The sequence below is a fragment of the Perkinsus marinus genome, assembly GCF_000006405.1.
Source record: "Perkinsus marinus ATCC 50983 genomic scaffold scf_1104296941728, whole genome shotgun sequence".
NCBI classification, from domain to species: domain Eukaryota; phylum Perkinsozoa; order Perkinsida; family Perkinsidae; genus Perkinsus; species Perkinsus marinus.
In genome coordinates this window covers 76,874-104,636 of record NW_003212397.1, presented here as the reverse complement: position 1 = coordinate 104,636, position 27,763 = coordinate 76,874, and the positions used below count along the sequence as shown (strand labels likewise).

Sequence of the window (27,763 nt, the reverse complement as noted above, 5' to 3'; positions counted from 1 at the left end):
GACTCTAAGCGATGGACAAGAATTTTGTGGTTGGAGTTTCCAACAGCTATGATCAAGATTCTGTTCCCAATTGATTCTTCCCAAATTCAGAGTCTGAATACAATGGGCCCTCCGGACCTATTCAGACGGAGTATATCAGGGTCAGTGTAAAAAAGGCAGAAATTCGACCGAACTTGATTATTCATACGTGTCATCCTCGGCCACACCTCCGGCCACTGGCCTCTGAGAGACCGCCTCTCGTCTGGCCAAAGTTTGGCCGCGAAACCTTCAGACTGAAGGCTCCAGTAGCAGACTCAAGTAGGTTGAGTCAACTAACCTACCGACGGCATTGGTTAACTCTTATATCATGTCATAGTCAATAGACCCGACCATTTTGTAAGACTAAATCTCAAAAAACCCGAAAAACTGAATTCTTTTTAATTCTTTTCAATTCTTTTCAATTCTTTCTAGAAACAATCGAACTAATATTTCTTCGTATTCTTTTCGAAAAGAAATACCTAGAAAGAAATAAAAAGAAATAATTAGGGAGAACCCTGACCCCGGGATCATAATACGCGACGCAGGTCACCAGGTGACCGTCACCTGCTGCAGGTGACGTTGCAGACATAGCAATAATGGAGTGAATCAATGATAGACATACAAACATCTACGGGAGATGGTTACAGAAGTGTCAGTGGTTACAGATATGAAATGATGCGTGCATACTATGCATACGATGCACTGCATAGTAGCGCACGGTAACAACACACAAGACGGGCCAAAGGTTTTCATGACGAGTGACGCTTCTGGGACTGACTTCGTCCCCAGAAGTGGATACGTACAGAAGTGGGGCGACGGAAAATCAGGCGAAGCGGAGGCACCACCATTTGACCACAAGTGAGTGGAATCTTTACGCACTGCGAAAATTCCGATGGAATTATCGTAAAGTAGGTGAAGACTTTTTGAATTTCCATGTGCAACTCATGAATAAAATTCAGTGTTGGAGTAGGAATACATTGCGCGGTCACCGCGGCTAACGTGAGCCTAGGAACGAGTCGTTCCGAACGACAAGTGCGCAAGATTTCTATGGGGCTACAGCCACGCCAAGCGCTATTTGAAGGCTGGTAGGTCTTCTCCCGAGCTTGCTGCCTTAATTACAGGTCATGCCCTCACACCGCACCACCGGTGTACGATGGGCATCAGAGCCGATCCTTCCTGCCCCTGCGGCTGGGACAACGGAGATGTGAAGCACTTATTACGAGACTGTCCTTTATTGGACGGTGCCCGACGCGACTCGAAGCTTTCGCGAGTTCTGCCGAAGGCGAATTACAAGATGATCCTCGACCGTCGGTATCGTCCTTCCCTACTGAAGATGGCGAAGCTGACCTTCGAGTGGCTGAAGAATCTCCGAGAAGCGGAGACTCAGCCTTAGCAGTGCGGACTGATGGCGTCAGCGTCTCTGCTGGCGCTCATCCAAGGCCCAGGACAGTTTTGTTTTTGTCCTTTCCATGAGTACTCTGGCGTCCAACGCCGATTCCTGGAGAGTAAAGTCCGAGATCGGCCACTTGATGAAGAAGGGTTAGGGAAGGAGAAAGCGGAAGGGTGAGCTGTTGGATAGTTGTTCGCTGGTGTGGATGGTCAGGTCTCTCCAACTCCTGAAGTCTGGATGTGTCTTGCTCTTGAGGCCGCTGTCCACAAGTTCCTGGTAAAGGCTATGGGCCGGACCATGCCAGGGCGCGGCAAGCTACCCCTGGGTCACTGCAGGCTTTACCCTCCGGGATGTCTAACAATCAAGCCGGGTGATGGGCTTCGTGCCCCTTGGTCTAGTGGTGTGGTGTCCGGTACTGTCACTTGGTCCTTGCGATCTCTAATGTCGCTAAGACCCGCCTCTGGATCTTGCCTACGCCAGAGGTTTGTGGTCTGTGCCTTGAGCACGGTGCGAGTTCTTACTATATGAACTCAAGTCCCGAGCACCAGAAAAGAAATGAAAAGAGAGCCTAGCTCCATCCTCTGCTAACCTTTAGGGTTAGAGAGGACCAAGGGACTGATGCCTCGATGCATGCTGCTCTGACCTCTCCAATGGGTCAGCCCCTTCTTGCGCCTACCCTCCGGGATGTTGTACCTGCGCATAGAAGGTGGGGATCTCATGCTTTTGAGTCCCTCAGCACCTGGGCCAATCTTGACCAGTGACATGTCTACCGGTACCTACCCTGGCACTCTACCATATGCTGGATCCAGTTCTTGTTGGTCAAGCCTCGAGAGAAGAACCTGAAGGACGGAGGGAGTTGGAGAAGACTGGACCTGAAGCACTGGCAGCAACTTGAAGATGGCGAGCCTCGAAGTTGGATCTGGACCGAAGCTCTTCGGATTCTTGGACGACTCAAGACTGAATCAAAGGGATGAAGCGGCGGCCAAGGAGAAAGGGTGGCCGTAATTAAGTCGACCGAGTTCGCAGTATAAGACATGTCATGATGATTTGTTGTACTCGCATGACTCGGTGTATCATGCTTTATGATAATTGTATTTTCCGAAAAGTGCGCAAGATGAGTATCTTCGCCCGACGTATCCGACGGTTTCGGATTCCGCAACGTATCCGTAACGGTCACGTGGAAGTACTCTGTACTGATTGTGATAAAGTTGTTGACTGATTGGTTACTCCTTTGAGCGATTGATTACAATCCCTGGGTTGATACGTATTGTACTAGTTCTCTGGTCTACTGAGTATTTACTACGACTAGTGCACGTGAGTAGATACAACTAGTTACTAGAAGTATTGAGATCGATGATGGTGATGTTGGGTTCATATATGGACGTGAACAGTTCAACCTGATATCACTAAGGTGCTTTGCATAGAAGTGTTGGGGAATATACATATGGTCAACTGCATGTGTTAGTGACAAGAAGGAAATGTCGGGAAATATCGTTGCTTTCTGCACAGGTCGTGTGGGAGTTTCGATGATTCCTGAGCTCAGGTGGAGTAACCAAAAACATATTTCAACACTGAAATAACATACTCGTACAAGCAAGTGAAAGAATGTGTGATTATTCTACGTATTGGTCACCAATTTCAGATTCAACCGTTTCTCGCCGTCAATACACGGTTTCTGGGATCACCTGTTATTTAGTTACTTCAATTTCCAGGGGAACCTCAGAGGGATCAAATTGGTTCACCATTCCCTTTTATACAGGGTGGTGCGAATTTGATACGGCTTTTTCCTATGTAGCAGAATTTACGCTTGACATGATGGCAACTCAATCCCTCCGCACTCTGAAGATGAGGTTTCAAATAGGTTGTGTGAGTTGGGCGTCGGAAAATGGGAAACTAGAGATGGCACAGAAAAATGTACGATCATAACTCGTAACGGTGTGGGAAAAATTTAGCAAAGAATGTCGCATGGAAAAGGGTGCAATGAACGGTGCTGATCGTACATATGTCACTATCGGCATCAGGAGATTGCGCGCAAGAAGAAGTTGTACTTGGTGTAGAGGATCTTGGGCCTTCACATACAATTGCAACCTGCCATACATCAACATTCGCAACATACTTCATAATATTCGGGAGGCATCGGACAACATGTACAGCTCGGCCCCGAGCACGTTTCAGCACCACAATGTATAGTCAACTCTTCGTTCGGGGCCACAAGATCGTTACCCTCTGAGCCATACTTGAGGCCTGAGCACTGCATGAAGCAGTATACCATGAAGAGTATGACAGGAAGACGCATGTGAATGGGAGTATCAACGCTAAAACAAATGCTCGAGAGTGTGGGCAATTAAGAGACGGTGTGACGCCATCGAATCTGTTATGGTGGATCACGCTCACTATTAGTGAGTCACTATAGTACTCGGGACTTAGAGCTCCTCAGGGAGCATTATAGTACACGATGGATTTCTCACCAGTGAGATGCTTATAACTCATCATGGAGCCTGTTGAGCATACTGTGAAACAGCTGTCCCCGTAGTTCAGCCCGTAGTTTAGGGCTATTCCATTGATCTGAATATACTAATTGAAGTCAACCGTATATTCATGGTGTTGTGTTCCACAAGTCTTATAACCTTTCGATGCTATCGACAAAAGCCGATCATCCGCACAAAAGTTTTGCGCGATCCAAACCACCGACCCACAATGGAGAAGGCTGTCGCGATTTACCGATTCGCGAGTCGCTACGGATAGGAAAAGAAGCGTAAGAAACCTGAAGATCCCGTTTCGTTGCTGTATGTCAGGTAACGTAGTCATGAAAGTTTCGTGCGTCTAGTGAGTTCTCGTGATGACGCCACGCCGTGACGTGTGGAACCATGGTCAGCACAAGACCATTCAAGGGAAGAGAGTTCGACTCAGGGATGATCACTGTTGGGAGCGTTTGATGGTCTGGCCGTCAAACGAAGGGCCTGTTACACGAACACTGAGATATGGAGGCCGTGTCGCGGACATACCGACGTAAGCTGGAGTGGTAGATGTTCAAGGATTGAAGTTAGAGAGGATCACGGCGTAAAAGACAAGACGTGTTACAGACGTCTTAGACGACAAGTGTAGTGCAACGCAACGCAACGCAACGCAACGCAACGCAACGCAACGCAACGCAACGCAAAGCAATGCTTATTGCTGGGCTTTACGGGCTAGCAGCCGATCGCCCTCAAACGTACAATAGCCGGCTCAGAAGCACCTGCAGAGACAGTGAGGCTATAACCCCGTCGACACCAGAGATATGTGGCTGCTACTACTACAACGAGAGAGAAAGGTAAATAATGCAAAGAGCGGGGCCAGATATAATACCAAATTTAGGTATTATATCTAGTTTAAAACTTGAAAAAAAGGAGTTGAAAATGATAGGGAAAGAAATACGACTACTATAAGGAGGACGATATAGACCCCGGGCAGCTCTAACATATGCGAAAGTGATGACATCGCACGATATATGCTAAGAGAAGCACGGGGAGGGAAATGAACCACCAGAACAGGGTTTACACGGCAGACAGAATACAGCTGCGGTTGGTTAGGGGAAGTAAGTCAAGTCGACGACGGTACAGTAGACGCTCCTCTTGCTTCTTCGGCACTGGGCAGAATACACCGGGAATCATGGTGGTAAACATTGACAGTAAGATGGTCCAGAGCGAGAAGACATCGCGATGGTTCCCAGTTCATACAGTAGACCATGCTCGCTGCAAACGCAACTGAGGTAGTATTCGAAAAGGATAATAGCCCGCTGCCACTGGTGCTGCACGTGGTGTTGACGTCTTGTCCAGCAAACGATTTCGGGCACAACGCCGAATTGATAGTACCTGGAACGACAAGGAAGAACGACTAACGCGGGGCGAATGCGAATGCATAAAATGAGACAACTGAGCGAAAGAACACGGGAGCAACTGTTGGGCAAAGGTAGTGGCAAGTACGACGTAACTCAGTAGAAAGAAAGGCCGAAGCCTGACAAATGTGAAAGCAATCCTCGACAAGTAGACAGTGATGCAGGAATATCATGAGACAAAATCGTGAGGGGGAACGATGTGGCATGAGATATAATGCAAGGGTAAGATAGAGCAGGGCCGGTATGCGGATCCTGATCCACAGATCAAGCACATGATCCAGATCACTCGTTGATCTTGATGTCTGAGCCAAATCCATCGGGATCCGAGATGCGCGAGTCAGATCTGTGATTCTTGATCTTGATCCGTGATCTTTGATCCTGATCCTTGACTGTTAATCGTGATCCCTGAACTTTGATACTGTCAGTATCAGTGATCCCTGATCTGTGATCTGGATCCCGTGTGATCCTCATTTTTGACCCTGATCTATGATTCTTGAGAAAAAAACTTGATCCGTGATCCAAAGATCAAGGAGTTGAGAAATTCTCAGACGTCTTGAGAAATTACGTTGATCCGTGATCCATTCGGTCCCGAGAGATCACCCTCTGATCCGGATCAAGTATTTGATCAAGCTTCTGATCCATCAAAAGGATCAATTAACGGATCAGTGGTACTTTACGTGTTAAAATACGGTGATCCTGTAACGGGGCTCTTTTGCTACGTTACACTACTCGTGATCCGTGATCCTGATCCCTTCAAAATGCTACATACATACTTTGTGGTACAGAGACTTACTTGTAAGTGTATACTGAGCCTCAGTAACTGAGGAGATTCAGGAATTCGTACTTAGCCTCCGTAGTACAGAGTCCGTACTATATACGAGGTACATATCGAAGAATGGAATTCGACACGACGGCCGTTCGTGAAACCCATTTTAAGGCTACATTTTAAGCCAAAAAAATATTACTATAGGTTAACGCCTTTTGAAACCATTACTAAAACCCAATATTGTTCGTCCGGGTTCGATTTTTGGGTGACGCTTTTTGTTGGTTCGCTTAGGTGATAAGTGATCAGATCACTCATGTATGTCAACTTCCCTGCTGATCCATGACCTACGATCCCGATCCAAAACTGACAGGATCATGGGTGATATGATCTATGTATCACGAGAATGATCTATGATCCGGTCCCATGATCACAATTTTGTTGATCTGAGCAAAGAGATCCGGTTCATGTCATAAAATCATCACATTGATTTTATGACGTGATTTCTTTCTCAGGATCACGCGTGGATCAGGATCCGCATACCGGCCCAGGTATACACATAGTAGCAGCCCACAGAATGAAACGGTAGAAATTAGCTAAACAGGCATCAACGGAGAGAAACCCCACCATACTCCAAGGCACCCGCTGAGGGATGTACGAGTATAGGCAGAGGTGGTCAAGGCTTGGCACCGGCTATACCGAACCGGTCACCCCCACGCCACGTTGAGGCGCCAAGACCTGTGGGGGAAGTGTAGTGCACTTTATTACACGAAATTACAATTCGAATCCCGTCACGCGCCACGAAATTCATTTTATCCCACAACGGAAGGTGCCACGTTGAATCTTGAAGATGTCAAAGCCTCGCTGGAGCCAATCAGCTAGTATACTCCTTTTCCTAGGAGATAAGATATGCATGGTAGGTTGCTGTCGGGATCAATTTGGGGGAAAACCTTTTGGCTTACTTATCACTTCGAGACGGCCCGTTCATCCACAAACCTTTACATATCGAGCAATTGAACTGAAGGAATCTGCCCTCGTAGCTCGTCTACGGTGGACAGTCGGGGTTTGATACGGTATACTGCTCTCGTGGTAGGTCCGTCGTAGTGGGAACAGTCGGTTCATGCCACACGCGCTGGTGTTCCCTGGAGGCAAACTGGAGGAGGAAGACGAACGATGGGCGAGGGAGTATATGGCTGGCAGGAGCAAGTAGGCACCGATACAGCCTATGGCCTTAACACACATTCAGTCGCTGTTGTTGCTCCCGTTGCCACCCGGGCGATACCACCGACGTAGCTTTTCGACGGTGCGCGTTACGCGAGCTCAAAGAGGAGACTAGTATCGAGCTGGACATCTCGGAGGCCATCTCCCGAATGGTCTATCTATGCCAGTTCCAGACGCCAGATTATGAAGCGCTGAAGACCAGGAAAGGTGGTATTAATTTGGGAGTAGCTAACACATTGCCGGTTTCACAGGCGGCTTCATTACGCGCTTTTACGTCTACGCTATAGACAGCCACAGTAAGGCTGCGCAAAGTGCTCGAGAGGCCGCAGCTTCCGATGGGTCAGAGACGACTCAACTCGTGTGGCGAACACCTTCACAGATTCTTATGGAGTATGTCTACTAGCAGTGTACTGACTCCTAAAGTGGCCGTAGGTACAAGACCAGCGGCGGTTTGACTTTACTACCACCTCCCCAATGGCACACACTGACTATGCTGCAGAGTGTCGCTCCATTGGGCCCCGAGGCGATTGCTGCTCGCGCGAGGCAACTCTCACGGAGCTACTTCAGGTTGGAACCGTTAATGTGAAGTGAGTCCTGTAGTGGTTATCTAGATACCCTATCAAACCACGGCCGATCCCGGAAATTTCTACTCCTTCTCAAATCGTCTTAGCCTATCCAGGGGACCACCAGCATGACATTTTCAAGCCTACTGATTCTCAGTGGAAGTTCAGGTATGGTTAAAGCAGGAGGGGTGTACATGACATTTTTCGTAAGGTTGACATTCTGCACTGGGAGAGCGAAAAAGGATTGGCGGCAGATTTCGGTTGAAATTTCCCCCGAGTTGATAAGAATCTTGGAGTCTGATAACGTTCCCGAGTTCTGTACAAAACATGTTCTACCTCATTCGAGTTTATAATTGTACCTCTTTTCCTCAACACTGTTGTGTTATTCGATGGTAAAAATCAGTCAGATTCATGATGACGATCGTTGACTTGTGCAGATTGAACGAGAAGGGTTGCTGTTAAATGGACAGATGACTCTGCACCGATGAGTGTGATAGCATCGTCACTAACGTCGCGCGTTATCCAAGCATGATTCACGGTTTTCTTGATCATCGAAGTGGTTGAAAAGGGTGTATGATCTTACTTCCCAGTACCCTTGAGTCAGCAGCAGCAGCAGGAGCACCATAGAAAGCATGGTCATTACGATTCGAATTTCATCACCATCATTTTAATAGTTGAGTAACTCGACATGTTATTCGCATACAGCTTTCGGTAGGAGCGTGAGACGCTATGTTTCAATTGGACTTGATAAACCCATGGCGGTCACGGTCATCATAACGACCAAACGAGTAGTGCTCAAGTTGACCTCATATGAAATATCCAACGCAAGGCTGATGTCGAATCTCGAGAGTCGAGTAATAATTCGATGACTTATGGAACAGCAACTTCAATGGTTACATATAAGGCGGAAGACTCTTTTAGGCTTGCTGCGACTTAGCACTATCTTCTGGCTCAGTGCTGGCTTCAGGATTCGGGCTAGCCTTGGGCTCGGCACTGGCTTGCGGATCCACGCTGTTCACAACCTCCTCCTCTTCACCATCAGTGGGCTCTTCAATGTTGATAACATTCTTAACTTCTGGGATGTAATGGCAGACCATTCGTTGGATACCGAATTTCAACGTTACACTTGACTTGGGGCAACCGGCACCTAGCGATAAAGCGCGAAATCAGAATAGGACCGATGACCGAGATACTCACATGAACCGACGAGCCGAATTTGGAGGACTCCGGTGTCCGAGTCAAACGCAATGAATTCAACATCACCGCCATCTCGCTCGACCTGATCAAGAGGAGGAAGATGATGACAACCGCACTGAGAACTACGCGAGGGCCACATACCACACCTCGAAGAATTCACCTCACAAGGGAAGTCTATTACGGACCCAGAAACACACGAGAACCAATTGTTGATCTCATGGATCTGTCATTAGGGAACTACCGAGCCCAAGAGATACAAAGCCTGTCCACAAAACGCCGAGCCAAGCATCGCATTACAAAAGGCTTAATCCTCTGCTCTAGTATCTCATGAATGCTTTTGACGACATCGTCATTGTGCTGGTCCTGGCCCTCTTGGGTGTACTCAATGGTATCAGGGGCAACCTTATAATGGGAAAGTCAACAGCAAGACAATTGCTGGACACGGCACTTACTGGTTTAACATTGGGTATGTCGAAAAACTGAGATATGACCAGCTCTACGTTAGGTTTCAGCATCTCCCACTCGGTCTCGGGCGACTTAGTTACAGTAGCGTGACGAGCGGCCAACAGCACCTTGTCAACTCCATGAATCTGAACACACTGTTTGTGATGGGAGAGCTGCTCTAGTGTAATCTACCCTGAACAAACTGGCGGCCAATGGAGACCCGCCACACTGTGTCTTCTCGAAGGACATGCTTTTTGCGCCCTTTCCGAGAATCGGCTTTCCGCCCTCTAAGGTGAATATCATAGCAGACGGGTTGGGTGTGGCCTCAGCTGAAACTGCGATGAACCTCGCTTGCATTGTCCGGGTAGCAGCGGTGAGAGCCCGAGGCATCACGGCTCGACTCGTGAATCCAGTTGTGGAAAGCATGGGGATAAACTATGATAAAACAAAACTGGCGAAAAATCATCATCATATATAACGCAATATCCTTCTAGTATTCAACCATCACTTCAGTTCAACAGCTTCCAAACATTCAACATGTTAACAGTCTACGTATCTACGATGAGGAAAACTACCAGCGGAATGCCCACTGAGCTTACACGCTCATCTCTTGTTCTGTCTTCTGGTAAACGATGCTTATAATCCATCAAGTCGAGTCTGCTACCGTGAATATACAGTAGTCTAGCACAGGGCAAGTTATTCGATCTGACGATGAACATATCGCACTACTTCCGAATCGAACGTACCCCGCAGCAATGTGAAGCGGCGTCTCCGCCTTGGCGTTGGTAATATCCGGGCATGCTCCATAACGAAGGAGATGCTCGACGAGAGAGTAGTCATAGTACGGAGGTTGACCTGAGAGGAGGAGACAAAGCGAGCAAACATACAACAGCGTCCCCACAGGCCACATGCAGGGCGGTGTTGAGTGAGTCTGGCTCTTGCCAGTTGAGTTCTTTCCATTTCCCCACCGTCACAGCGGTCTTTAACCACCACAATGGATATCCCCCTCGAATGCACTCAATCAGTGGCTTGTCAGTCAAGTCGATTGGTCCACGCAACCTGTAGATATGAGAGACGAGACTTGACAGAGTTAAATAGGTTCTTACCTGGTATCACTATCATGGCAAGCACATGGACAGTGACAGGTACAGTCACATAGCTCAGTATGGGGGCAGTAGTCCATCGCACTGGGCGCGATGTAATACAGGACGGACGCTGGCTGGGTACCACCACATCGGTACATACTCACAAGAGCAACTACAGCGTTAATATGATTATCCACAAGCAACAGGAGACAGATGGTCATATGCAAAGTTAAATGGTTGGTGACCACAAGGTCTCCTACTCTGACTAGCATGCCTTGGAGTGGGTATGTTATAAGGCCCGTGGGGTATCTTTCTAGCTTCAGCTTTGGTGTGACTAAGATTGGAATAAGCAGAGAGATTCGCGACATGTATGCATCGCTCCGCTAGAAAATGGAAAAAGATTTCGAGGCGCATGACGTTTACCACGGAGGGGAAATCAACTTTGATCCTGATCAACATCCTCACCTGTGAACCCTGACTATTATCCTCGTGACATACAAGGCAACTCGTCTCACGCAATGCAGGCATCACGCTTTCTTTGCATCGTCACTTATGAGGTGTTCGATCAGTAGCAGAATATTGCAAATTTCACAGCCAATACCTCTATGGATCTCCTGGCGTTCTTTCTTATCGGTAAACTACTAGAATCTGTGGATGATGTTTCCTCCTCTAACATTGTCATTATCCCACTGTCCATCTACCAGACTCTGGCCATGTCTGCACTGGGAGTTATAGGTCAGCTTGTCACCGTTACATTCAATGACCTAGAGTTGGTCTTTCAGGATCTACTGCAGACCGAATATGTAAACTCGCTGGTGTTGCTACAGTGGCTAAACTACTTGATATTGACTATAACTGTAACGCTATGCCTGTGGCTAATTCTGTCTGCCCTGAGGTGCTCCGCGATGACTATTTGACAACTGTCAAGTCACGTTTACCCGGTTCAAGTGCACATCGCGAAGTCTCTACTGCTAGCAGAATCAACGTCTCGATTGCTGAGAATCCAAGGCATATGATCGGTCGCATCTTGGGCGATGATCCATTACGCGATGATGTTGTGCTTGTCAGTGCTGCCTACTCCAAAGACTCTTGCTTGAAGGTAAAACAAGTCAGCACTTTACGATACAACACTTTGTAGGCGAAATGCTAAAATAGTGGTAGAGTAAGCACATGAGCTATGTGCGGAAAAGTGGAAGTTGAGGCCGGAGCGACGCGGATTCGCCAATTGTGCTGTATTTTTAGCATCGACATTCTTCCTCTCTCCGCAGGTCTTTTCAAGTCATTTTACGCAACTATTTGCTCCGAAAACTTGCACTCTACCTGCCCTTGAGCCAGTCGACCTTCCAATAGAGCGCACGGGAGGGGATGACATCACCTTGGATGAGGTGAAGGACTCTCTCTGCTCTATGGATAATGGTAAAGCTCCCGGAGCAAATGGGGTGCTCACATCAGCTTTGAAAGCCGGTGGTGAGCATTGTCTGAGGATCTTACACCGCTTGTGCAAAGAGTGGTGGAGTGAACCGGAGACTATTCCCAGAGCTTTAGGACATTCCATTATTATCCCTTTCTATAAGAAAGGTGATAGGAAGGTAGCAGGCAACTATAGGGGGATAAATCTGCTCGATCATATCGGCAAGGTTTATTCCGGAGTTTTGGGGCAGAGGCTCAAGCCTCTAGCAGAGAGTTTCGTTGGAGAGAAGCAGTTCGGATTTCTCCCAGCGAAGGGAACTCTAGATGCGGTTCACGTACTACGTCGATGTCAGGAAGTCTGCAACCGGAATGGTCGCAGATTATCCGCTGTCTTTCTAGATTTGAAAGCAGCCTTCGATAAAGTACCTCGTCCTGCGATCTGGAGAGCTCTCAGGCTAGCCGGATGTGATGAGAAGCTCATTTCAGCTATCGAATCACTACACCGTAATACTGTTGCACAGGTTAAAACTCAGGAAGGTTTATCTGACCCTTTCCCAATAGATATGGGAACTAGACAGGGGTGCCGAATAGCGCCTCTTCTGTTCATCATCTTCATGGAAATGGTGATCAGAGAAGCCAACCTGGATATCAGCTTGAGCATGCCTTGCGAGAGCGAGGGCAGTACGGAATCCGTGGACCTCTCAGGTCTCCTATTCGCGGACGACATCGTTTTATTGGCGGATGATGATTCTATTCTTCAGCGTAACTTGGATAAGCTTTCGGCAGCTCTGACTAGGTTTGGAATGGAAGTGTCCTTACCTAAGACGAAATGCATGATCTTATCTGAGGGATTGGGTGATTCCAATCTGCGTTTGAAGATAGGTGACTCTAACGTCGAAGAAGTAGATAAGTTCGTCTACTTAGGTAGTCTCTTTCCGAAAGGCAGGGATCTAGTAGCGCCATAATATGGCGGCCATATCGGCACCGGGCGATAGCGGCTCTTGGGAAACTAAGTAGTCTCGCGCTTGTCCTGAGGTCCAATAAGGTGTCACTAGCATCCAAGGAGTCTATCATAAAACGTGTTGTCCTCGCTTCGGCACTTTACGGTTTGGAGACTGCTCCCTACCATGAAGAGTCGTTGAGGCGTCTCGACGTGCTCCTGAATCGCTGTAGGAGAATGTCCCTTGGACTGACCCTCAGAGATAGGGTGCATGGAGAGCAACTTTGGGAAAGACTTTCTCTTGTTGATCCGAAACATGTTTTAGCGCAGAGGAGATTGCGATGGGCAGGGAGGATTCTCACTACGAAGCCCGCTGATGGTCTTGTGGTGAGGTCTTGTAGGCTCAAGCTTATTGAAAGACGTGGTAGGCCACCTACGATGTGGCAGACTAGTCTCAAAGCTGACGCCAACCTGTTCAGGCCTTGTAAGTCACTCGTTGAAGCACTTGTGGTGGCTAAGGAGTTGTTTAAAGCTCCTATCCCTACTGTGCCGAGAGCGCCAAAGATATTTACTTGTTCACGTTGTGAGCGCTGTGGCAAGAAATATTTTCGGGCTAGCAATCTTGCTAAACACATGGAGAAGTGCGACGCGCAGCCTCCATCCTCTGTGAGAGGTGGCTAGTAGGGGCTGGTTCCATCAGACGTTCTGCCTTTTGGGCCCAGCCTCTGGGGGTTTTTAGTGGGTATGGTCGTGCGAGTCCCACAGTATCCTTCTGAGGGCCACACCTCCTAAGGTTCTCCGTAACCGGATTTTCCCCCCACAGGCTGGTAAATGCGTCAAAAAAAACATTCTTGTCGAGATGTTCTTGATGAAGTTGCTGAGTTACGAGTTGTTGTTTAGTTGTAAAAAGTTTGTGCTATAAAAAGCGCTGAATTATACTAATCATACTACGGATAAACACAACTCGGCAACAACGCGTTGGGCAACTCCTAAGGTTGTAGTATAGTAGCTGTAAAATTTACGTAATTAGTACGAACACAACATTCATCAAGGGTTGCTGAAATGGAAATTCTGAGCGCCGCGAAAACACACACAGCAATACGATCGGCAAACGTGGATGTCATGTGAGATTTACGGGTTGCAGAAATGACTAAGATGGTGCGAGTCCATGGGCGGTCCAGGCTGAGCCTTTCATGAGTTGTCCACAAATGTCGACCACGTTGACCACTTTCATGTCAAGTTGACATTGACGATGCATGAGGGTCAGATTGTCGCCTAAACACCCAACCTCGCTAGTAGCGAGGGAGGTTCGCCTAGCGAGTCGCTAGGGATACCAATCCGCTACTTTGCTTTTCGTACACACTATCCATCCAACACCTTCCTCCATGAATTCTCTTCATGAGTCCGACGAACGTCAGGCGATTGTCCACATCGTTGGAATGGACATCGTCGATGACCGTGGGAGGTACGAAAGCTTCTTTGTTCCTCTGGACCAAGTTTTTGGTGATATTACCAACGGCGAGATTGTCAGGATTACAGACAGAAGGGGTCTAAGTTCCAGGAGAGCAAGTTCCATGGGGTGTATCTAGTGACGAAGGTGTTTTCCCCAACTAGTTATCGGGTGAAGCCGGTGCACCGAGTGAAAGGTGGTAAGTGGATAACCACCTGTATGGGATGCACTTAAGGTGTGTCTGGCGCCGTTAGCCACTGATGAGTCCTTGTGGTGAGGACGAAACACTACCTTGAGAGACGATTGGTGTTGAGATAACAGACCTTAAAGTCCAACCGATCCTTCGGGATCGGCAAAATATCCGTTCATTTGGCCAGCATCTCATCGAGCCCCTCAACCCTATTACCTTACCGGCTGATTTCTACGTCGACCTCGACTTATTCCCCGATGGTTGGGTCGCGCCTGAGGATGAGGCCCCAGCGGACGGTCCAGCTGAGGAGCCACCGGCTGAGCCCGTTGGCGAGGCAGCGGCTGAACTGGAGCATCAGCCGGTTGATGAGGCAGCAAATCCACTCGCTGCTGAGGCAGCAAACCTGCCAGCTGATGGGCCAGCAGGTCAACTCGTCGATGAGCCAGCACGTCAAGGTGCTGATGAGCCAGCAGGTCAACTCGCTGATGGTCCAGCACGTCAAGCCCCTGACGAGCCAGCAGGTCAGCACGCAGATGAGGTCGAGTCAAACTTGAGATTTGTCGAGAGTGCCAAGTCGTAGATAGTTGTAGTGAATATCATCAACCCAGCACTTTCAGGGACAGTTGAGATTTGTCAAATGTGCCAAATCGTTGATAGGCATAGTTGAATTTAAGATTCAGGCAAGGTGTATCCATGACAGAGACGAGTTGTTGGGAGTCGGGTCGCCACGTTCCATATGCGCACTCTTGCTGACTTTCCCGCGAAATGCCAGGTCGAGTATTTGAAGGTAGCCAAATAGCGAACTCAGCACATGTTGAGTAGAGTTGCCAAAATTGCTGAAACGTAGTGCGTGTCTCACACTAATTCACAATTCAGCACTTTTAAGACTGTGCTGTGGAGATATGAAAACGCAGGTGCTAAGGTTGGCGAATAGTAGATTTCTGAGTGTTGTGAAGATGAAAACGATTGCTCAGCTGTTAACAACGGTGCTAAGTTGACGTTGGCGAGAAAAGTGTGGTGTAACAAGTGCGCACTTGTCCGAGTTCGGCACCATTGCTGAGTTGCTGAGAAGTGAACCACCCCTCTTGAAAGGCCAAGTTCGACCCCCCAGCTTACCGACGAGTGCATGGAGACGAAGAGATACATGAAGATCTACGTTTATTGCACTGGTGACGATGTTCAAGTGGTGTCACTACCCTATACCAACTCTGGGTAGTCAGTTATCATAGTACTGTCTACTACAGCTGGCAAGTCCCCTGTTATCAACGATGCCATGTATAAGCTGTGGTTGACAAGAATGGACAAAGCTCCCGGAGTGGTCATGTTTCCCAAGTTTGACGTTGAGTACGCTCTACCGGAAGGTGGTCTGCATCTGTCGGGTGACTATTCTGGCACGTCAGATGGTCCTATTCAGATCAGTATGGTCTTCCATAAGGCAGTTCTTGAGGTCAACGAGGAGGGAACTGAAGCTGTTGCAACTACAAGTATGGTCATGAACAGAGCCTTTGTGATGTCGCCAGCAGATGCATTCGAGATGATAGTCAATCCTCCATTCTTTTTCCTTGTCAAGCACAACCCCACTGACCGTATAGCGTCCTTTAGTCGGATAAACGACCCTTCTAGTGCCGATGACGAGACGAGCCGAGTCACTGAGAGTCTGTCCGCTGCGAAATGTGGTTCTCTTTTGTAGTGGTGCGGTTGCACTTGGTTTGTGACCATATGTGGAGAACTCATTCTGACTACCTAGTCGAAGCCCCCAGGGTTTTCTCGATATCGCTCTTGCGTAAACTCCTATTCAATTGAGTGTTTGAGCGTTTATATGAGCTCAAGGATGTTCTGTTGAGTCTTAGTGTCACAATGGGAGTTGCTATCGCGTAGTGCATCCCTGTTAATGGCTCAGTACGGTCGTTCGGAGTACTGGGACGAGCGCTATACCCGCGACCCTGAGCCTTTCGACTGGTACCAGCGATGGGCAGGTTTGAAAGACGTGATAAAATGCTTTAGTGTAAGCGATACAGTGATGGCATTTCACAGGTCGTACAAGAGTATGTGAAGCCCGAAGACAAGATCCTGAATGTCGGGGCTGGTAATTCTAAGCTGAGCGAGGAGATGTACGAGGAAGGGTATCACAACATCGTCAACATTGACATTTCTGGTCAGTTTTATTACGAAAAGTTTATTTTTACGGTGCTTGGTCTCAGATGCTGTCGTGAAGCAGATGGGAGAGCGGTATCAGGACAAGCCTGGTATGGTTTATCAGCAGGCCGATTGCAGGTGGAGTCTTCATGAGGCACTAGCTTTGGGAATGTGTTGGGTCAGGGCGCTGGACTTCGCTGATGGCATGTTTGACGTCGTTATCGACAAGGGGACGCTTGATTCCATACTGTGTGGCGAGGGATCCAGCCAAAACGCACAGAAGATGCTAAGCGAGGTTCGTGGGGGACAGTCCGCTTGCAAGGTTAACGCAGTTTTATGTAGATCTCTCGAGTACTAAATCCGTCTCGAGGCGTTTACATATGCATATCACATGGTCAGCAGAGCTATCGTCTCACATACCTCCAGAAACCAGACTTCCAATGGTCTGTGAAGGTAATGGTTCACCCCGTTCGAGTTCAGAGTTGAGTTTGATTTACCCTAGGTTCATACCGTGGCCAAGCCCATGATGGGTATGACTACTGCTATTGGTGGTGATGAGAAGGACAATGTTCATTATATATATGTCTGCACTAAGGTACTGCACGGACTGCTATGATAGACTCGTTGGATCGACTGTGTTGAAGGACAGCTCGTGGGTTCACAAGAGGCTTGTCGAGTTCGCTGGACTATGTACAGTATAGTTGTCATAACTGTCGCAGGACAGTCAGCGTACTTGTGATGAATTTGACGATTTGAATTGTTCCTTCACAGGCGGGTGTGTGCGGTAGTTGTTGAGATAGTGTTGGAGGAATTCACCCCGTCGGACTAAGGGTTTTGGAATATGGTGTTTCGATCAGGACAACGACAAGGTGGTAGAAGAGGAATAGAAACTGCTGTGACGTTGATTAATTCGTGCTTCTCGAGCTGCTATGGACGATGCCCGAGGCGGTCCTCTCCGCAAGCCCCAGGACGTATCTAGATTCACCCAAGGGTTGTGTTGTTCCTCGATGTTCGATAGGCTTTATTATATGGCTACTTTGCACGATATTGATCAACAGCGTCGGGGGTGCCCGAGGAGAGGGTTCACCGTCATCATGCCCACCCTACTGGAAATGTAGTCGCTTGAGAATGCCAGCGCTCGGGAGGCAATGAGCTGGTTACTGACTTGGTAGAGGAGCTCATTAGTCTGACTTTGGTGATACTATATCACCAAAGATATTATATCACTGATATATGAGCGATTGTAACTGCTGGACGTATGAAAGTAGTCTAGTCCCGGCACTACGTAGTATGCAGTGATATCAGGAGGTCATAGTTGTCTCATGGGGAATGCTATTGACGTATTCTCGTGGTATTGTAGTAGAAGGTATAGTCGGGGAGGACAGACCGACGGGACTACCAACGAGGGTGATGCTTTCTCATTGGGTAATTACTGTTATCGTTGAAATCATTGCTGCTGCTGTCGCCTCATCTGACTGAATTCTGATGAGCTCAACGCAACGTGTATGGTGCATATGAACGACATGTGGAGCTCTACCGGACGCCGCTGTGTTCGCTAGTAATAACACTTCCGAACGGAGGCTCCTCTATTCGACGATTCGAATGAGTCACTAATGAGATCAAGGCGAGACAAGTCACTAGGCGGAAGCGTTGGATTGTGAAACGATTGAAGTGGGTTTTCCAGGGGCCCTCCGAAATGATTGGATTTTTTATCCACCGACTAAACTGCGCGGTTTTAGTAATTCTTATAGACGTTGTTTATCGGGCGACTGGACCACGTGTTGGGTCAGTTCTATTACGGTATTGCTGCTATCAGATGCTTGTGGGACATTTTAGTGACATTGCCGTTCCCATGGCTGATCTCAACGGCGACGCCATCCACGCTGGTATGTCCAGGAACGAGCAGCAGCTTTTCAATGCTGCTCAGCGGGCCTTCAGGTTGGCCTCGGCTGCAGCAGCCCTAGGGAATCCGTAGCATGCCTCGTTGATCTTAGATAATTCCTCACTGATGAGCGAGAGAGTCAGAGTATATGGTCCAGCCGTACGTGTGGATGTCCACAAGGCAACTCGGTCGAAGCGCACTAGAATGCAGCAAACTCTGGCCTAATCAGCCGCTCCCGTCGCTGTGGGAGCCAACAGGTGACCTTCGGCTTCACCTGTGTGGTGGGAGCGGTCCTCGTCATCAGGATCGATGACTTATGTGAAATGGTGGTTGACGTGTTCTCTGCTGAGAGGGCTCAGTTCATGAACTTCGATGGTAATCCCTTCACTCGGGAGACGCCCTATGTACAGCTGCTTCTACTCAGACTTGCGAGACAAGGTTAACGCGCTCGCTGAAAGAAAGAAGCTCAGCGTTTTCACCACTGCCGAACTCAATGGTGGTTTAGAAGACTTGCAGGATGACCACAAGGCGGGTCCTCCTACGTCCGAAGCACGAGGAATGGGAGTTGGTTTTGGTGTTCATCAGCTCTGACTTAGTTTACGTCGTTTAACTCTTGTTTTCTCGGTCAACATATTGCATGATTGAACCAATACAATTCGTGCAGTATCATTGTCATTGAGTTGTGTTGTATAGTTCTCAGAGGGGCTATGGCGATCAACAGCATCGATAGAGCACACTTATTTTCGAGTACGCTTCACGTTCGGAGAAATCAATTACCACGTTCAAAATCTTTGCCACATATTTCACGACGCATTCATATACCACCACCCCGACGGAGGATCCTCGTCACCCTCAGAATCGCTATGAGCGATCTCGGGTATTCAAATCTTTCACTTGAAGTGGAATCGAAAGCAACGTCCAGACTAGAGGTGGTACTCGTCGTTAGCTTGAAAATATCCACTGGTGACGAACTCAAAGCTCAGTTATGTATTCTTTTTCAAAGGGGCTGTAAGCCATGATCATTCAATGCATGTGACTCATCGTAACAGTGACCATCCACGATAGAAAATCTGACACGGGGGTGTTCTCCCAGCCCACTGCGGAATTCGCTCACGGTGCTTTTCATGAGGTTGTAGACTCAACACGTGACTTGTTTGCCACTGATAAGCCCTTTGCGTCCCCGGCCTCATCATCTGATAGCGATATCATCTCGTTGCGTTGCTTCTCTTCTCTGAGCTCAGCAAGGTTCCGATCATACTAAGAGCTCGTGCACTCACTCTAATCGTATAACAACACTCGTGCGTCTCCTTTTATCGAATTGAGGCGGCTTTCTAGCGTCCCCCACCTCCCTGCGCTTCTCCTCGACCTCCGCTTGAAGTTGCTTCACCAGCCCCACCGATGACCGCAACTGAATACAATCTGTGCACGAGGCGAGCACCACAATCGGTGACCTTTTCCTCCTCATTTTCCAGAGTCTGCCGTCTCTCATCCAGTTGCTTTTCAAAATCCTCCTTCGTTTCCAAGGCACGTCGAGCAGCTTCCTCGTACTGTTCTAGATTCTTCACTCTCTCTGTCAAGGCTTCACCGAGGTCATCAACCTACAAGAACAGTATCCATCTCAGTGGAGAAATATGCGATTGGTTTCTTAAACTGAGCTCGATAAGTATCTCAATGCATCACGGAAGCACATGCAAGAAGCCCAAAAGGGATGTCTCTGGATTGCGCTTATGTCCCCATACTCTTCCATGCAGTTTACTTGTTCCTGCAGCTCTGCATTAGTCCTCTGAATGAGCAGCCTCCGAGACCTCTCAGCCCGCAGGGACCTCTGCAACGACCTGACCTCCCGTTCGAGTCGGTCGCCTTCCCGTGCACGAGACTAGAGATGATGACACTGGGAGGAAGCTCATAGAGAGATCCATACCTCTAGTTTGGTCATCGCGCTCATCACTAAGTTCAGCTTCCTATGGATGAGCTTCAGTTTGAACGGTGTGACCGGTGGCTCCAATAGATCACCAACTTCATTAGCAATTACTGTGGAACCTCAGAAGAGCAACCATGCCCTCCCTTCTCTACGTAAAAACTACTACTATATCGCTTCGCTGCTTCCAACTGTCCGTCCGACATTGTTCCTGCAAAGATTCATTCATACTGAGGAGCCTCAGCCTTTGTAAATACTCTCTTTCAAAGTCCCAACAGATCCAGACCTCAGAATAGCGCTTGCAGTGGCTGCCTGTGATGGTGATGTTGGCCCGATGGTAGCACTATGGCTGAGGACCTGAATGACCTCGAGATGCGCCTTCCCAGTCAGCCGATGGTCTCTTTACCGTCGAGCTGACAGGACTTGTATTTTCAGAGGACCGGGACGGCTCCATGATGAGAAAACGAATAACTGCTGATTCTGCTACGTTCAACCATAAATAATGCGACTTTCAATTCAGGGAGGTTTCGAATCCATTCTTGAATTGATCGATCGTCGCATGTCGATTACTCGTTCCTAATACTACCACCGTGGCTGCTAACACCGTCCACCTCGATGAGCGAATCTTACAGGGAATTGATGGAAGCCCTTCCTACACCAGTCACCTGCACATGCCCCTCTTAACCTCCCTCTGAAGTGAGAATCATCTTGGGTAGTGTATCGGATCGCTGTATGAATTATCTCTGTTCTGTCCTTTTCAGTGGCGCCTTTACTAGGTTCGCTATTCCCCTTGGTTCCCGTCGATTTAGAGCTCTCGAATGCCACAGATCCCAGCAGATGTCCCAACTTGAGACATCTGCATTCATTCCTGTCCGCACTATTCCGTTCGAAGTTGGTCAAGGAGTGGTATCCTAGTATTGGGAAAACACAAGTCATCGAGTAATGAGATCGTGAGAGTGAAGCCACCGAGACCACTGAATGAATAGATGACGCTATCTCCATCACCACCTACCATTCGAGCATTGGTAGTTCTCGACGCCTGTACAGGTTTGGAAGGATGACCGAGATCACCGCTTGCTGTGACGATAGCCATACATCGACAACACCGAGGGCCTCGTAAAAGTGGACCATCAACAAGAAGAAGACGGCGGCATGATGATGAAGAGCAGCAACACACAATAGAACGAGGCTAGGGCAATGAGAAGGTGAAGGAGAAAGAGAAGAACAACGAGATGGTCATGTTCGTGGCGGAGTCTTCAACATTATAGCGACTGAAGGGTAAGGTCAATAACCATTACCATTATCATCAATAGCAACGACAATCCACGTCGATTCGAAAGCTGGTGTAGTGACAATGTCCATAATAGAGTCATAATACTTCATCTTTGCTGAGCTCTTAATTATCCTATAGGAGCATAAGCACAATGCTTTACAGAAAACGATAATTATAGTCTCATCTCAGGTGTCACCACCGATCGATAATTTCCCAACTATGACCATCAGCTTGCAACTCTAAGTAGTACCCCAACGACGGCATGATATACCTCTGGACCGCCTCCCTCTGGGCTTGTTGTTGTTGCTGTTGGTGATGTCCGCCATATTGGTAATATGGAGGAGCAGTAGTAGCCTTATTCATTCCACTAGTAGCACCATAACCCCTACCCCCACTGCTCGCCTGCTGTTGTTGTACTCGTACACCTCTAATGCCATCAATTCCAGTAGTCGCCCCCGGACCATTCGTGACAGGGCTCAACACCAAGTTGGACGGCGCTGCTCTGAAATCATTATGCCCGAGTTCCACCATATTATACCCGACACCGCCACCGCCGCCACCCATCGGACCCTGCATGATAGACCCTAGCCCTCGCCCTTGATAGTCAGCACTTGCTTCATGACTTGACCGCATGTACTCCATGCCCCCAGAACGCCCCTGTTGTTGAGACATAGCTGCCGTGTGCTGTTGCAAGGTAGGCGCAGTAAGCCCTCTATGGGGAGCTGCAACTCCGACCCCCGTAGCACTCTGAGCATGTTTCGCTGCCATTGCTGCAGCCGTAGGTCCCGTCCGCATCCTCGTTAGTGTCTTAGCTTGTACCAACAGCTCATCCATCGTCGCATCAGCTACCTTAGCTGCGAAAAGGGTAAATGCTCGACGAAGTCTAATACGGCCCTCGTAGTCCAACACACAGTTGAGGTTCCTGCTAAGGTCCAGAGGATCCTCTATAAGAACATTGTTCTCGGTATCCCGCCTCGGTAGTTGTGAATATTCATCTATATTACGCCTCTCCCCGATTCGAATGGACACCACCTGCTCGAAAACACATCCTGCAGGACATTACCAACATCTGCACTACCTCAGTACCCCACTTATAGTCGCTATCATAAAACACGAAAAAATCGCGCAGAAGCTCCGATGATGGGGTGTCCGCTGACTCGAAAGCATCGTCTCCAGTAGTAGCCTCTGAAACATGTAAAGATACATTTCTAATAGACCCGCCTCCACGACAACTTACCGAATCTGTCTACAAAGTCGACGTTAAAAACGCGACCACTTATGGGGCACGAATAATGCCTCACTTGCTCCCCCTGCCGCCTCCTAGCAGCCATTGACTGTAGAGACGGTAGCACGGCGCCCTTAGACCGCACCTATCGACAAGCAAATCAGTGTAGTGATGGTGGTGCGGTATAGGTACTTGTAGAAAATATATGCAGAGCAAGGTCCAACTATAGCTACTGAGGTTGCCCTGCTTGGCGTCACTAATTCCGCATAGTTTAGCCCATCGCTGGGGAAGAGTAGATACGGAGAGCAATAGGAGTCCGCAACTTACCTTAACGCAAAGTGCTAGTATCTGAACCCGCTTATCCATTTCAACGTAGTTCCGCAATAACTGTTGAGAACAGGTCACTACACATAGAGGGATGACCACAGACTCACCGCGGTGTTATGCAGAGGTAGTTGATTATTGATACTCACATCCACGATTTGTACGTTGCCGTTCGGGCCGATCCAGGACAACACCACAATTGGAACCTTAGCTGAGGGGATGACCTGATGACAAGCAGCGTACATGTTAGGCGTCTTCATCCCATAGCACCTGCACAACCCTAAGGCCTACACCCGGGGCTTCCTTCTCGAATTTACTAATCGCTTTCCCCAAACCCAGGACGGCTGCTGAACATAGACTTTTCTCGTCAACCGCTGCAGCAAAGCGTTTTTTCAAGGCCGAAAATCGGCATATAATCGTCGCATCAATGTCACTGCTCTTTTCGGAAAGACCGCTAGCTGCCGACCCGAAGGTCTCAATAGTGGCCTCAATATCTAGATGGCTTCGTGCTACTGAGAGGATCGATCCTAGTATATGATTATGCACGTGGTGATCTTCCTCGGTTAAAGCTACTCGTCCAACAAAGGACGACAGTTCGCTATCCAGGAGCTCACCGGACTCGACAGCACCCGATGAAGGGGACTCTGTAGGAGGAGGCGCCACAGCTGAGGTGTTGCCAACACTGGTAGTAGATGCATTGTTGGTCTCTGCTGTAGTGGACTGAGCGGCGGCCTTCTTAGCCGCCTCCTGGTGCTTTATAACGAACTGAGCAGCCAAAGCAGAGGCCTCAGAGATGTCCGCAATCCTGGGTAAGGGCGGCGAGGTAGAGGCATCTTCCACTGCTGGTGGTGGTGCCGCCGGAGTCGACGTTGTTGACATCGATGATTCTGCAATCTTCAACGGAGAGAAGTCAAGTAGTCGCAACTGAATTACCATAATTATCTCGTCTCGCTACGGTACGTCAATTGACAGTCGAGCAAATACAAGCCCAGCCACAGTGGCCAAATCGCGCCATTGTTTAGCGATTTTCGTGCTGTTCATGCGAGGTAAGTGCCAATGAGGCTTATGGCGAATCAAACCGGCAGATGGTTGTGCTTCCCGAGCTCAAGAGACGCGCTTTCGAAATTTTGGGCACAACAATTTCGTGCACTTTTCGTGCATCAATTTTCTCCTGAGCGGAGCGATGCTCACAGTACCCATACACGACCAAATGGGAGATCGTAGGCAGTAGTAGCTGATAAGCCCTGTAGGAGAGGACCGTTATTGCCTGTCAAAGAGAAGCCCATAGTTCTCGCGGCATACGCCCGTTTCGACCACCCATACAGATTACCCTCGTGTTGGGACAGCAGATGCTCGAAGCCTCATCAGTCGCATGACGGGTAATGGCGGTTCGCCCAGATGAGTACCACTCCTCCCTCAGGTTGCCGACGATTCCTTGGTATAGCGCCGTGAGAGTCGCTCCTGTTAGGAGCAATCTCGACCACACTATCGCTCAGGGGGGTATGTGATCTCTATCAAAGGTTCCTTAATCAGTTTTCCGTTTGTGACTGACAGCTCGCTGACTTGTCCAGCGAGCTGTCAGTCACTGGGTGGCTGATAGCGGACCCATAGGGGGTGTCGTAAATCACACACTCCTCATGCTGGTGGTCGCCCTACTAAGCCACCAAGCACGGCAAGGAGGGAATTACTCTTGGACGAGTTCCACGACCGAGCTTAGAACAGCTGTAGAATATCAAACGAACTCGAGCCCGAGCGCTGCTCCTTGCTGGATGATAGAAAGCAGTGATCTCGGTAGCTTTATCTACGAGGGACTTGTCAGAAAAGGCAGAAGTGTGGTATTGGTTCGGGTACTCAGCTTTAAAGATACAAAGTAGGTCCAGATGGGGACGAATGATCTTGATAGGATACGCACTTGTATTTTCGGAGACATCTTCAAGAGGTGCCTATCACGACAAGTCGGACTGCCCCTACACGTGAATGTCTCAACCACTGCTATTAGTCTATCGTCGTGGTCATTGTGTTGGTGGGGGCGCTATCGAGATTCATCCTCTGTGGAGTTCATCTAGTCGGCTACCCTCTTTCCTTCCTAACATGGACCAACAGCAACCAGCCGTCCCGACTACTACAGAGTAGGCTCTTTCTTGAAGTGCCTGGCCTAGTGTCATGGTATTGTTCGGGTTCAGGGCACCTGCTGCCGACTCACCTACTGTTCCGGAGGCCACCCCAGCAGAGGCTGGGCCCACCGATGAAGCTACTCCGGCAGAGGTGTCGACGGAGGCGTCCCCCGCTGAGCCCAGCACAGAGGCATCACTCTCGGAAGCTGGCGTACCGGCTGTTACCCCTGCCGAAGCACAGGAAGTCGTAACGACCGTCGAAGCTCCGACGCCTGAGAAGCCTATCGAGCCTGCTGTACAGGAACAACCCCAGGTGAGCTCTAGGCGGTATTGATATGCACTTATTATACCTCGTGTATGACAGGCTGTTCCCGTCCCTTTGCCTTCCGCCACTACTCCTCAACAGGAGCTCCCAGTTGCCTCTATGGGCGTCGCAGCCGCTACTGCTGCTGCTGGATCATCGGCTGCAGCTATACAACCAGAGCAGAATACCTCAGCACCTGGTCAAACGCCTCCGATGGGGCACAACCCCGGGGCTTCTGCTCCTGCTGCTCGTTATGATGGGCCGCCTGGTAGGAGGGGAGACGACACTAAGAAGGTATCACGTACTGAACTGGGCACCTACATGTCATGTGTGTGTGATTAGGTTTTTGTCGGCGGTCTCCCACGTGAAGCCGATAAGCCTGCTTTGGATGCGTACTTCAGCCAGTTCGGTCCAGTAGAAGATTCAGTGGTGATGATGGATCGGTTCACGGGACGAAGCCGAGGGTTCGGCTTTGTCACGTTCGAGACTAAGGAACAGATGCTTGTAAGTGGACCTATGCGGTGGTGGGGAAATATAAGTTTCTTTAGGGGTGTGTGGCAGCGGCGCCTCATGTCATCATGGGCAAGTCTGTCGAGGTTCGACGGTCCATCAATGATGATGGCACTTCTACGGCCCATGAGAGACGGTCAGCAGGTAGGGCACGCTGTTGTGAAGTCGGCGAGGAGTGGTATGGAATTTTAGGGAAGGGAGCTGGAGCACCTAGGAACTACGATGACTATGGCTCAGGGTCGGTGTTATCCCATTTGTCAGGACATGATCGGCCGCTCATTTCAGGAAGGGGGGCCACCGAGACCAGAATCCTAACAAACTCTTCGTTGGCGGTCTTCCTCGTGAGATCACCAGTGGTAATAAAAGGCGTCGGTAGTTTCTGGTGCATATGATGGCACTTGCTCAGAGGCTCTCAGAGACTTCTTTATACAGTATGGCAATTTGGTGGACTGTACAGTGATGTAGGAGCGATGGCGGTGTTGGTCACCAGTTCATCTTTGTTGTTTTCAGTACTGACAGAATGACAGGCCAGTCCAGAGGGTTCGGGTATGTTACATATGAGGACTCCTCCGCGGCTGAAGCAGCTATCAGTAATTCGGCTAATAACATCATTGATGGAAAATGGGTAGTGACCTTAGGGAAGGGTGTGGAGGATTCCTGAATGTATGCAGGTTGATGTAAAGCACACTACAAGGGAAGGCCCCCGACGATCGTTTGGTGGGTATAATGATTATGGCAATGTTGGTGGTTATGGCGACCAAGGACGGTTCAGTAGAGGCTCTGACGAGTAGGCTGTTGGAGTATATGTTGGTTTTTTCAGCTTAGTGTTGCACACGAATTCGGATGGAAAAAATAAATTCCAAGAATTTTCGTATTTTCGCTGACACGTGCATACTTTCATATATGTGACGAATAGCATGTGAAGGTGGTGCTTCTGGTTGATTCACGTTCTGGTAGTTACCAAGCGACCATGCAAGCTAGCAAGGCGGCATCCAACGCTTACTATCAGCAGCAGCGGCCGATGGGCATGTACCAGACTCCGCAGTATGGCATGCCTCCTCCACCACCACAACAAGGGTGAGTTGAGAAGTCTCTATTGTGGCGATAATGTGAGTATTGTGTAGGTATGGTATGCAGCAAGGAGGGTATGGTGGTATGGGGTATCAACATCAAGACCAGCGACGGCCCCCAATGGGAGGATGTAGGGCAGAGCAGGAGAGGGTAGACTGTACTGGTGTGTTTAGATAACAACTCGCAACCTCGCTATGGGGGTCCGTATGGCGGTCCATCGCGAGCAAGCCCCTACTAGAGACCATCATCAGCAGCAGCAGCAGCTGACGTAAAATAGTAATGAAGAATCTGCCTTCACTGTGACGCTGGTACTGGTGTCGAGTAGCTGCTGCTGCTGTTGTTTGCGAGTATGGGATCATTAAGTTGCCGAAACTGTTACTGTCGGGACTGATGATGAGCCCTGTCTATCGTTACACTCCTTCCTGCTCGTTATCTCTCTGGGACCGACATAGTTCTTTAGA

The 27,763-nt window shown here is 48.9% G+C and overlaps 10 protein-coding genes across 10 annotated transcripts; 7 read left to right on the top strand and 3 right to left on the bottom strand.

The window, feature by feature from the left end:
* Nucleotides 1–1,171: 1,171 nt before the first annotated feature.
* On the top strand, nucleotides 1,172–1,411 carry Pmar_PMAR000055 (hypothetical protein; the record flags this gene model as incomplete). The annotated part of the gene is made up of 1 exon (XM_002781628.1): nucleotides 1,172–1,411. The coding sequence occupies one exon, from the start codon at nucleotides 1,172–1,174 to the stop codon at nucleotides 1,409–1,411; it is 240 nt and encodes a 79-aa protein (XP_002781674.1).
* Nucleotides 1,412–6,365: 4,954 nt separating this feature from the next.
* Pmar_PMAR000054 (hypothetical protein) lies at nucleotides 6,366–8,196 on the top strand (the record flags this gene model as incomplete). The annotated part of the gene is made up of 8 exons (XM_002781627.1): nucleotides 6,366–6,426; nucleotides 6,945–6,961; nucleotides 7,139–7,251; nucleotides 7,292–7,473; nucleotides 7,518–7,656; nucleotides 7,699–7,833; nucleotides 7,878–7,997; nucleotides 8,041–8,196. The coding sequence occupies 8 exons, from the start codon at nucleotides 6,366–6,368 to the stop codon at nucleotides 8,180–8,182; spliced, it is 909 nt and encodes a 302-aa protein (XP_002781673.1). The 3' UTR covers nucleotides 8,183–8,196.
* Nucleotides 8,197–8,746: 550 nt separating this feature from the next.
* Nucleotides 8,747–9,896, bottom strand: Pmar_PMAR000053 (HIRA-interacting protein, putative; the record flags this gene model as incomplete). The annotated part of the gene is made up of 5 exons (XM_002781626.1): nucleotides 8,747–8,976; nucleotides 9,027–9,108; nucleotides 9,324–9,428; nucleotides 9,479–9,616; nucleotides 9,663–9,896. 5 exons carry the CDS (start codon nucleotides 9,894–9,896, stop codon nucleotides 8,747–8,749), a joined length of 789 nt encoding a protein of 262 aa, XP_002781672.1.
* Nucleotides 9,897–9,979: 83 nt separating this feature from the next.
* Pmar_PMAR000052 (hypothetical protein) lies at nucleotides 9,980–10,713 on the bottom strand (the record flags this gene model as incomplete). Its single annotated transcript, XM_002781625.1, has 5 exons — nucleotides 9,980–10,018; nucleotides 10,070–10,175; nucleotides 10,217–10,325; nucleotides 10,372–10,529; nucleotides 10,577–10,713. The coding sequence occupies 5 exons, from the start codon at nucleotides 10,711–10,713 to the stop codon at nucleotides 9,980–9,982; spliced, it is 549 nt and encodes a 182-aa protein (XP_002781671.1).
* Nucleotides 10,714–11,160: 447 nt separating this feature from the next.
* Nucleotides 11,161–15,125, top strand: Pmar_PMAR000051 (conserved hypothetical protein; the record flags this gene model as incomplete). Its single annotated transcript, XM_002781624.1, has 6 exons — nucleotides 11,161–11,290; nucleotides 11,338–11,654; nucleotides 11,824–12,847; nucleotides 13,231–13,292; nucleotides 14,437–14,502; nucleotides 14,670–15,125. The coding sequence occupies 6 exons, from the start codon at nucleotides 11,161–11,163 to the stop codon at nucleotides 15,123–15,125; spliced, it is 2,055 nt and encodes a 684-aa protein (XP_002781670.1).
* A 717-nt stretch (nucleotides 15,126–15,842) lies between these two features.
* Nucleotides 15,843–16,235, top strand: Pmar_PMAR000050 (conserved hypothetical protein; the record flags this gene model as incomplete). Its single annotated transcript, XM_002781623.1, has 1 exon — nucleotides 15,843–16,235. One exon carries the CDS (start codon nucleotides 15,843–15,845, stop codon nucleotides 16,233–16,235), a length of 393 nt encoding a protein of 130 aa, XP_002781669.1.
* A 201-nt stretch (nucleotides 16,236–16,436) lies between these two features.
* Nucleotides 16,437–17,297, top strand: Pmar_PMAR000049 (methylase, putative; the record flags this gene model as incomplete). Its single annotated transcript, XM_002781622.1, has 6 exons — nucleotides 16,437–16,532; nucleotides 16,580–16,700; nucleotides 16,747–16,819; nucleotides 16,865–16,976; nucleotides 17,024–17,134; nucleotides 17,184–17,297. The coding sequence occupies 6 exons, from the start codon at nucleotides 16,437–16,439 to the stop codon at nucleotides 17,295–17,297; spliced, it is 627 nt and encodes a 208-aa protein (XP_002781668.1).
* Nucleotides 17,298–18,533: 1,236 nt separating this feature from the next.
* Nucleotides 18,534–19,154, top strand: Pmar_PMAR000048 (hypothetical protein; the record flags this gene model as incomplete). Its single annotated transcript, XM_002781621.1, has 3 exons — nucleotides 18,534–18,652; nucleotides 18,868–18,938; nucleotides 18,988–19,154. 3 exons carry the CDS (start codon nucleotides 18,534–18,536, stop codon nucleotides 19,152–19,154), a joined length of 357 nt encoding a protein of 118 aa, XP_002781667.1.
* A 682-nt stretch (nucleotides 19,155–19,836) lies between these two features.
* Pmar_PMAR000047 (conserved hypothetical protein) lies at nucleotides 19,837–24,207 on the bottom strand (the record flags this gene model as incomplete). The annotated part of the gene is made up of 14 exons (XM_002781620.1): nucleotides 23,574–24,207; nucleotides 23,414–23,527; nucleotides 23,307–23,366; nucleotides 23,172–23,261; nucleotides 22,992–23,124; nucleotides 22,833–22,939; nucleotides 22,144–22,786; nucleotides 21,112–21,392; nucleotides 20,739–20,838; nucleotides 20,651–20,692; nucleotides 20,485–20,603; nucleotides 20,320–20,388; nucleotides 20,015–20,161; nucleotides 19,837–19,971 (listed from the first exon to the last, which is right to left on the bottom strand). The coding sequence occupies exons 1-14, from the start codon at nucleotides 24,180–24,182 to the stop codon at nucleotides 19,837–19,839; spliced, it is 2,649 nt and encodes an 882-aa protein (XP_002781666.1). The 5' UTR covers nucleotides 24,183–24,207.
* A 1,187-nt stretch (nucleotides 24,208–25,394) lies between these two features.
* Nucleotides 25,395–27,753, top strand: Pmar_PMAR000046 (Heterogeneous nuclear ribonucleoprotein A1, putative; the record flags this gene model as incomplete). Its single annotated transcript, XM_002781619.1, has 13 exons — nucleotides 25,395–25,432; nucleotides 25,487–25,730; nucleotides 25,782–26,015; nucleotides 26,064–26,225; nucleotides 26,270–26,375; nucleotides 26,424–26,469; nucleotides 26,517–26,587; nucleotides 26,638–26,692; nucleotides 26,742–26,856; nucleotides 26,903–27,018; nucleotides 27,189–27,308; nucleotides 27,356–27,432; nucleotides 27,476–27,753. 13 exons carry the CDS (start codon nucleotides 25,395–25,397, stop codon nucleotides 27,538–27,540), a joined length of 1,449 nt encoding a protein of 482 aa, XP_002781665.1. The 3' UTR covers nucleotides 27,541–27,753.
* Nucleotides 27,754–27,763: the final 10 nt, after the last annotated feature.